Source organism: Myotis davidii, unplaced genomic scaffold, assembly GCF_000327345.1.
Source record: "Myotis davidii unplaced genomic scaffold, ASM32734v1 scaffold474, whole genome shotgun sequence".
Classification (NCBI taxonomy): Eukaryota; Metazoa; Chordata; class Mammalia; order Chiroptera; family Vespertilionidae; genus Myotis; species Myotis davidii.
Window position 1 is genome coordinate 248,794 of NW_006285783.1, and position 9,988 is coordinate 258,781.

General features: G+C 39.1%; 1 protein-coding gene across 1 annotated transcript in view; it reads right to left on the minus strand.

Annotated features, from left to right (window-relative positions):
* SYNE2 (spectrin repeat containing, nuclear envelope 2) overlaps positions 1-9,988 on the minus strand; it is a 257,316-nt gene that overhangs the window by 160,586 nt on the left and 86,742 nt on the right. Inside the window, exons 34-43 of the mRNA XM_006756713.2 lie at positions 9,427-9,528; positions 8,067-8,267; positions 7,556-7,727; positions 7,199-7,311; positions 5,652-5,854; positions 5,081-5,200; positions 4,700-4,982; positions 3,107-3,258; positions 1,902-2,211; positions 382-546 (exon numbers count right to left, since the gene is read on the minus strand). Coding sequence (XP_006756776.1) covers positions 382-546; positions 1,902-2,211; positions 3,107-3,258; positions 4,700-4,982; positions 5,081-5,200; positions 5,652-5,854; positions 7,199-7,311; positions 7,556-7,727; positions 8,067-8,267; positions 9,427-9,528 — 1,821 coding nt within the window. The remainder of the gene's footprint in view (positions 1-381; positions 547-1,901; positions 2,212-3,106; positions 3,259-4,699; positions 4,983-5,080; positions 5,201-5,651; positions 5,855-7,198; positions 7,312-7,555; positions 7,728-8,066; positions 8,268-9,426; positions 9,529-9,988) is intronic.

Consider the following 9,988-nt stretch of genomic DNA (forward strand, 5'->3'; position numbering starts at 1 on the left):
TATTTAAAAAATTTTTTTAATTACACAACTTCTATCCACCCATGATGAAGAATGCAAAACTGAAACATTTCCCCCTGTGTCTTGCATTAGCTGCCTCCTTGGACTAGCCAGTCTCTCCCAGGATCAGTGTTGTCTCTGAAACAAAAATCTCCAGAAGCTACAGATTGGTCATGGGTGGAATCATCCCCGAGGGTCCTGCTAACATGGATTATAAGTGGATTTATTTACTACAGAAAGAATGTTCCCATTTTCTAATAACGGGTCAGGTTTTACTTAGTAGTCATCTGAATAGCACTTGAATTTCAAACCAAAGACACTGATAAAGTTGTAATTAAGATTGAGTTTTTTAAGAATCTATCATGTCTGGACATTATCTAATACCTGCAGTTCCTGCAGTTTTTCCTCAACTTTTATTGGATCCACTGGCTTGTCAGAAAAACTAACACATTCCTTGGAGATGCTATCCAATTCGGTATTCAGGTCTGTTATGCAGTCCTGGTATGTGTGGTGTTCTTCAACATGACCTTCCAATTTTTGCACAGAATCCTAAAAACAAAACCATTGACAATGTATGAATTATTTCTCTCTTGAGTTTTCTCACTCAGATAATAAATAAATTGTTCACAAATACTTGTTTTATAAGGTTTCATCTTGAAACAGGAATATGGCCATAATCGCCCAGAGCTCTTTTAGAGTTTAGTGTTTGAAAAATTTCACTGTAAAACCTCCCTTCTTCCCCCAAAGTGACCCTTTTGAAACCACTTTCTTTCCTTCAGGCTTCTTTGCCTTCATTTTATTCCTGAAGACAACTGATTTGTCAAGAGGTTCACAAAATAAAATGCCTACAAATTATATCATCAAATCACAAACATCCACAATAAAGCAGCTCCCTTAATTATCCTTCTTATCAAAACCAAGCACCCACACTTGCAAATGAGACTATATGAGATCATCCTAACCCTTGATTTCTTTTATAAGATTCAAACTCCAAAACTGTGTGTTATGAAAAAGTAATCCTAACTCAAGTGCAAAACCATCTTCAGGTTCTCTTCCTGGCATAAGAAAATAAGGTGACCACACCTAATCAGAAAAGTAGCAACTATTAAGCTAAACCACTTACAGCCAAGCAGGTATATCTTCAACACCTGCACAACTCCTCTATCTGTATAAGCAGGATTTCTTAGCCAGGTAATTTCTACATTGAAGCTGGCTTTCAATGTGCAAAGAATTATAAAGCACTAGAAGCCCAGTGCATGAAATTTGTGCACGGGTAAGGTCCCTAGACCTGGCCGGCAATCAGGGCCAATCTGTGGGGCAAATGGCGGGGCGATTGGGGGCGGGGTGAGGAGGGGCCCGCCATACCCGCCTTGGCTGGCCTGGCTGCATGCAGCTCTTGCATTGAGCATCTGCCCCCTGGTGGTCAATGCCTGTCATAGCAACCTGTCATTCCACTAGTTGGTCCAACATGCAGTCAATTTGCATATTAGGCTTTTATTATATAATGAGAGAAATAACATCATCATCAATTAATACATGATGGATTCTTCTAGCAAAACTGACTAGTTTGATTCCTTCATCCTTGAGGAGTTAATATTTTTATCTAAAAGTGATAAATTAAATTTCAAAAGCTTTTGGATCCCTGCAGGGTGACTCAGTTGCTTAAAGCATCATTCTGATATGCCCAGGTTGCGGGTTCAATCTCTGGTCAGGGCACATACAAGAATCAGCCAATGCATGCATAAATAAATGGAACAGCAAATCCATGTTTCTCTCTCTCTCTCCCTAAAACCTATTTTTTTAAAGTTTTTGTTTTACCAAAAGAACAACAAAAAAACAAGGTTCTGTATACAAATCTTACATAATTACAACAATCATTTAAATTTTTATTTTCACCACTTCACCTGTAGTTGTTGAAGAAGACTTTCATGTAGATGCTTTATTTCCAGCCAAGACTCTTCACTGAAGTTGGGATTTTTAGTGCATCCTAAGAGGTAATTTCCTTGAGATTTTAGCTCCTTTAGCAAGGATGTCAAATCTTGTGCTTTCTGGAGGAATTTCTTATAATTTTTTAACTGAGCTTTCTTCTCCTGCAAACCATGTTGCAGAGCAAAGCCCACTTCTTGTTTTTTCTTTAGTTCTGTGAGCATTAATCTCAGGTCCTCCTTGCTTTCCAAATACTTCTCTCCTTCTAGTAGAAGCTTTTCTTGATGGCTACATTTTAAAAAGTATTTTACAAAGGAAATGACACTTAACAAATGCAATGGCATTTTGCATATTATAATGCAATGCACATAATAATAAAAACATAAAAATAACACTAATATGCATTATTCCTACAGACATTTTTTTGTCAGTATAACTTTGTAAACACTAAGGTTAGCCCAGAAATTATTTGCAGTATTAATGAAAAACTGTTTTTTGTTCCATAACTTGAGAACAAATACTTAATAATTTAGATTTCAAACTATTTTTTATTATGTTTAAGTATAACTATATTACCCTATGTTTTTCTTTCTCACATAAGTAAAACAAATAAGCATTCAGAATTTATTGGCCAATGAACTAGTTTATTCTTTTTATACCTTGAATTTAGCTTTGATCTGATTGTCTCTTTGAAAAATATAAAATTCACATTTCCATCAAACATTATCATTTAAGATGTGATCTGAATTAAGAGTTTTCAGCAGAATTGTGTCCAATGACTTCAGACATTTACCAATACCTGCACATGTATGAATCTCATAGAATACATATTTAAAAGCATTAATTTTTCTACCGTAATACCATGCACATACTGAGGTTGTCTGGCAAAAGGGAATTTCAGGGCAGAAGTGGATTTAAAAGTGTAATGACAGATAACGTTAATGTGTTGCCAAGAACCCCACCAGCCAAAGTAAACACTGCCACAGAGCTATGACAGCGTGCCTCCTGTCTGTCCACAGAGCTCCTCCTCTTCGTTCCCGCCTCTCACATTTTGGCTGTCCCTGACCCACTGACTCTCTCTCCAATAGATACTATGTCCGAATCCAGGAAGCAGACAAAACCTACTTGTTATGGCTTCACTGTGCAACGGAAACCACGAGAGAGGGGAAGTCCTGTCCTTTACCTTAGATACGTGTTGGCTAACTGGAGTGTGCTGACCCACTGGCTGTCGATATCAGTTACGGTCTCCGAATCCAACGGAGCCTTGCTGTTCGCAGCCTGACTCCTGAGCCTCTGTATTTTAGCGTCCCCTTCAGGCTTTAGTAAAATGATTTCCTGAATGAAATAAAAAAGGTTTTATATTCCCAGTCATACTACTTAAGGACAGTACATAGGATATCTTTTTCTTTGGAAAAATTATATTGAAATGATATTCTAACTGCAGATTAGGTTTCAACATCAGCCTTTCATGTCTATATATGCCCAAAAGACAAGATCTCCTTCGCATGAAAAAGGACTGGCTCTCAATAGACATTTGTCAGGTTGATCTGACTGCATTCCCAATTTCCTCTTGATTTTCAACTGCCTTTAAAGAAATGATATGCCACAAAAAAACCACAAAAAACCCAAACCCTGCAAACCCACCTTCCTGTCTGCTCCATGACTTACAGGTGGAGAGTTAGGGAACAACCTGAATGAGACATTCTTACACACCCACGATGAGACATGGCGTCCCACAGGACAATGCAGTGTCCCTCCTGTCTCCCCACCATAGCATAATTCATTCCCATTCCCTGCTCTTCTGTTTCCCTCCTTTGCTGGAAGCTATGAAGTTCTTCCCTTCTTGAAATTACTCCAGATTCACGTTCTCTGGAAAAACTTTTGGATATAATCCCAAAAGATTCCGATTACTTCATTAAGTCTCACCAACCCTTACAGCTCACTACGGTTAACCATTCCTTCCTTTAACCATGTTCTGCTTACCATGATTTCAATTCTCCCGAGTTTCTCCTAAGCACATGTGCTTCTGTCTCCTGCATTTTAAATTAGCAATAGTTACTGAATCTCCCTCAGATAAAAAGTGAACTGGCCCAGCAGGTGTGGCTCAGTGGTTGAGCATCAACCTATGGACCAGGAGGTCACAGTTCAACTCCAATTCCCGGTCAGGGCACATGCCCAGGTTTTGAGCTCAATCCCCAGTGGGAAGTGTGCACTGGGCAGTGGATCAATGATTCTCTCTCATCATTGATGTTTCTATCCCTTTTCCCCTCTCCCTCCCTCTCTGAAATAAAAAAATATGTTTTTTAAAAAAATAAAAATAAAAAGTGAGTTGAAGGGAGATTGAGATTTCTTGCCCTCCACAACCCACTCAGTACCTAATAACCTTTAAGATCTATACATATCTACTTTAAAGGAGTTCCTCTCCAGCCCTGCCCTGGTGCCCTTGCTGTACTGACGCGTCTTTTTATAGCCGGCGAACTCCCACCTGCCACAGCTCCAACCACTGTCTCCATGTCAATTCCTCTGCACAGTGAAGATGGACAATACTTGGGCACTGCCCTCGCAAAGAGAAGATTCACTTTCTCTCTTCCCTCTGCATTAAAATAATTTCAGACCCACCACAGCCCTTCTCTGTTGTAAGGTCTGTCACTTGACTGTCTTCAACCTCCACAGCACTTCTATTTTCCAGTAAGAAAGAAATCTTGACCATTTCCCTCTAAATCTTTTCGAAATCAGAGTTCACTCTGACTCCTGAAATTGTTTCCCCCGGGCATACCTTTATTTTTTGGATTGTTTCCTCAAGTGGCATTTGGCCTTCAGATGAATTCAGAACCATAAGGGACTCTTTAATCCCTGCTATCCAATGAATGACATCTTGTGCAAGATCATCAAAGCTCTGGTCCTTGGTAGGAGGTAGCTTATCCTCTTCCTCAATTTGTCTCAATAATGCCTGGTATCTCTCAATCAAATGTGTTGATTCCAATATTATTTCTTCTTCTTCAGTAAGCCCACACTCCTTCAAAGAGTTGTTCCGCTGGGCCACAGTTTCAAACTGTTCTCTGTAAATTCCAAATGTTACTGAAAGTTTACAGGAGCCACAACACCATGTAAGAAACCATATTCCCAGGAAATATAGTTATTGTAAGATCAGTTATACCTCTTTCTAGCTAGAGCTTGGCAAAGCAATTCCGTTTTCTCTCCTGATTGTTCCATTTCTTTCCATTTCTCTTCTTGATTAGTCAACCACTTACTCAGGTTTCTGTGGTCATCCTGGAGTCTAAATGAACATGACACATGTTAGAAATAAAATAAGCAACAAAAGCTTCTCTGAAGAGAAGGTTGACCCGAATCTTGGGATCCAACCCGGTTTTAGTAGATATTTTTGTTATTCTTTGGAGAAAATTTAACTTGTAACATTAAAATCTGAATAATAATAGCCTGTACTACAACGGGATTCTATAAGGCAGTGAGCCACACAAATGTATCATAAAGAACAGGAAACAAACAGAAAAGATTTTCAGACTCTCCCCTACACCTTTGCCATTTTAAGTAATTTGAAGAATTCTCTAAACTTCCATTTTCCTAGAGTCAAACTTAAATTTGAAAGCATGCATTCTGTGTGTGAAATCTGTGTGTACTGTGTATTCCAATGCTAGCTGTACTGAGGCAGAGGACACACACAGGCACCATTAGAAAACATGTTGTTGAGACGTCCCTCTATGTCCTACCTCAGAAGCTGCTGCAAGTAGTCATCGAGCTCCTTTGCTCGCACCTGGCATACGGACTCCATTTTTTCTAATTCAGTTTCTTGATGTATAATCCAACCATGAAGCTCCTGAACACGTGCTTTGGGCAGATGCTTCCTCACACGATTCACTACAGTTTCCACCTGCTGTACTTGACTGCCTCGCCCTTCAAGAGTCAAGAAATCCTATTAAAAAAAAAAAGACAAAAAGTCAATTATGTCCCGCTGGCAAGTCTAAGGATGGTGTCTGCCATCCCCACAACCCTTTCCAAGCCGGTACATGCACATCCATCTTCTTAACATCCTATTCAAAAGAAGGACTACGGAGAGACAATGAACTTCAATGACAAATGACCAAAAGACGGCTTCTATTAGTCCCCCGATGTGTGTATGCACCTGACTTCCTGGTAATGGGGTCAAGCAGAACAACCAGGTGCCGCTGTGAAGGTCAATAGGAGTTGAGACGGGAAAGGCTGCATTTTTCTTCCTTGGTTATACTCAACTTCTCCTAAATACTCATCCCTTTCTAGTAACCAATACGTAAAACTACACAGACTTTTTTTCTATTTCACTTTGTCCGAATGAGAATTTTATTTCAATGTTTGTGCTAAAAAGTTTGAGCATCAGTTAGCTAAGGCTCATGCAATGGGTGAAGTTAAAGGCAAAAGAAAAGTCAGAACTTGAAACGAAATAAATAGAAAGAAAGAAAATAGAAAAAAGGCGGTTGTATCAATGAAGAATGGTTTCAAATCAACAGGTCAGAGAACATTAAATGCCATCATTAAGCTGAGAGTACGGCTTCTTCTCTTTTTGTTTGCTTTCGGTATTTTTATTGATTTCAGAGAGGAAGGGAGATGGGGAGAGAGATAGAAACATCAATGATGAGAGAGAATCATTGATCGACCACCTCCTGCAAGCCCCACATTGAGGATAGAGCCTGAAACCCGGGCGTGTGCCCTGACCAGGAATTGAACCGTGACCTCCTGGTTCATAGGTCGACGCTCAACCACTGAGCAACACTGGCCGGGCTATTCTCAAGAGTTAAGGGTGCTATCTGCCTTTTAAACGTGCAGGCACTTTGCCATTCATTTCAGGCCACCCTCCACTATACCCTTACCACCAGTATATTAAAGTTCAACTGCAATTTTTAAAAGAAAAATATGCCTAGAAAGACTTAAAAAAAAAATCAAGAAATCTCTTTCAGGAAAGTAAAGGAACGTCAAAGTCCAAATGAAATAAATTTTTTACTTTTGAACAAATATGATTTTAACACAACTGAGTTCACCAGCAAACTCTTAGATAAACAGCATCTTAGAATAGGTATGAAAACAGAACTTGCTTCAACCACTTGCACCATTACCCAATAAACAGTTTCAAAATATTTGGGGAAAGCCAGGTTATTTGGAAATATTATTTCTATATAAGAAAAGTAATAAATCAAAGTAATTATTATCCTAGCTACTTAAATACAGTTCTATGCCTCTAGTATTTTAGTGTTGATGAATTTTGATTGAAATGTCTATGACTTACAGAAAGCTTTTGTAGCTTTTGTTCCATACTCTTTTTTGTATCTGATGATTCAAAACACTCTTCAAGATTCACTTTAATGTTGCTGAACCAGTCATTAAAATTCTTGCATTGATCTGCAGGGGGGAAAAAATTTGGCACTTGAAAGAAATAAATGTTATTTATGACATGCATAGATTAGTGAGTGCTTCCCCCCAAAAGATTTAACTGAATACATCCTTAATCAATCAATCAACGCTTTTCTCTAAATACAATCTGTGCAACCATTGCTCAGTGAAGCCTAGATTAGCCTTTGTGTTCACAGTACTTGTTCACACTTCAAGATTCTCAGAAACACAGTAGAAGAAACATTGCACTCACCATTCAATAACTTAGAAAAGTGATCTTGCAAAACGCTTTTTTTGGTATTAAATAAATCACTGACACTTTCATATTGCTTTTTTAATTCAGAGAGTTCAGGAGTCGGGCAACCTATTTGATTCTCAAGTGATACCATACTTTGCTTTTGCTGCAGAATTTGCTGTTGGATCTCCTAAATATATAAACAAACAAACAGCTATTAAGTCTTAAAATGGCCTCAATAACAACGCATGTTAGATCTCCATTGTTTTCATAAAAATGGATAATTTTCTATTGGGTGGATCTGCTTTCTCTTAGCCCATAAATGTATAAAAGCAATGCAATTTAGTATCAAATAATTACTGTCCACAGAGCAAGTCAAAAGTGAAACTGCTAAATATACACAAATTGTTTTTCTGAGCTTTCCCCCCAAGCTTGCATTTTTTATTAACTACTTTTATTAAGTAGGTCAAGACTGTCAGAGTAAGGGTGAAGGTAATCTGAGCCAGAGAAGGGAAGCAGCTGGAAGTACCTCCAGTTTCGTAAAGATCTCCAAGCTGTCGGACGGAGACAGGGCTTTCAAGAGGGACTCGGTCATCCCGATCTGGGTCTTGGCTTGGTCGAGGTCCTCCCTTAGCTCAGCTGTGTTCCCACTGAGAGCAGAGCAGCTGGATTCGCCTGTTAAGAGCATTTTCACATGTTCTATCTCATTCAAAATAGAAGACTCCATGACCTGAAATCATGAAACATATGCAGTACGGTTACAGATTTTACTGAACTAGATTTTAAGACAAACCACGCTGCTAGAAAGTGAGTTGAGATTGCTTCACTTCAATGTGAAATGAATTCTTCTCTACTTATAATTCTTCATTGTTCTACATCACTGATACGACGATTCGAACGGTGCCTTTAAAGCAGGGGTGGGAACGCCCGGCCTGCGGGCCTTTTAAAGCCCTTGAAATCATTTGGGCTGGCCCTGCCAAGGCAATCGCAGGCGGGACCCGAAATTCAATCAATCTAGGAGTTTTCTTCAAAGCAACATACATTTATATACGTGAATTATATTAAGTGAATGATGTTATAAATATCCAAATGGCCCTTGGCAGAAGAGAGGCTCCCCACCCCTGTTTTAAAGAAGAGAATAATATGAGGACTGAAACTGAACTTCTGACTTTTTATGAGACTAATTTGAATCCTTCCCCCAACACCAGTTTTATCTAGCATACCAACGGAGGGATTATTTCTTTTGAAAACATGTAAAAACATATAGTAAAAATTATATAGCCAGCATCTGTGGAGCATTTATTATGTATACAGCATCATGGTAAACACTTAATGCATGCACAAAAACACGGGCGTAAGAGGGTGAAGGAGGTTGGTTGCTCAAGATCAGACGGCTAATGAGTGGTGGCACCCGGACCTCACCCAGAAAGTCTGACTCATGCTCAGCCATACGAATATTCCCACTCAGCCACCACGCACTTCCATCTCCATAAAACTGTAACGAATCTCTCTGCACAACAGAATTCACACGTGAGGCAATCTCCCTGTTTCTCCTTCTAGAAAGCAAGTCACTGGGGCATATTTTCCTTCCTACACCCATGACAACTCCTGAGGAAACCCCTGTTACGTGACAGGGGCCACACCGTGATACCTCGCCCTCCACACAGAGGCCTGTGAAATAAGGATAAAAGAATGCAAGATACAGTATTATTCAGTCTAAAAGTGGAACAAAGATAAACGAGGATGACTATTAAAAATGTGGTTCAATTTAATATAGGAATCGAACAAAGGTGAATTAAATAATGACCCTAATTTTATTTTAAGATTCGAACTCTGGTTTATGAGCATTAGCGTACTCTCACTGGGACTTTTAAATAAAAATTCCTTACCTGCAACTCAAGAGGTATTTCGCTGCTTTGAAGCAGAAACTGTATTTTAGCCACTCTTTTAGAAAATTCTGAAGGTTTTTGTTCATGGACTTGTAACTCTGCCTAAAACACATAATGGTAATAAAAATATTTTTATTGTAGACCTTATTTTCTGGTACCCTTGATTGCTACTGTTAATACACTGAACATGGAGAGCCTTTGGATTGCCCCTAATCACTTGGTTTTTGACAGAGTCCTGGGAGTTACAAATCCAAGCACCTTCATGGATGAGATAATGAAAGATAATTAAAATATCTGTGATTTTGTTAATAACAATGTCACATGCAAGTTCATCCTACTATGTGTTGATCTACGCTAATAAAAGAGAAAAATGGTAATTGGCGTACTACGCTGCCCTTTTCATTGGCTAATCAGGGCTATATGCAAATTAACTGCCAACTCAGATGGCAGTTAACTGACAACAAAGATGGCGGTTAATTTGCATATGTAGGCACAATGCAGAGAGGCGAAAGGGAAAGCAGGAAGAAGCCCCCTGCCACTGACAGTGATCGGAAACCCAGGG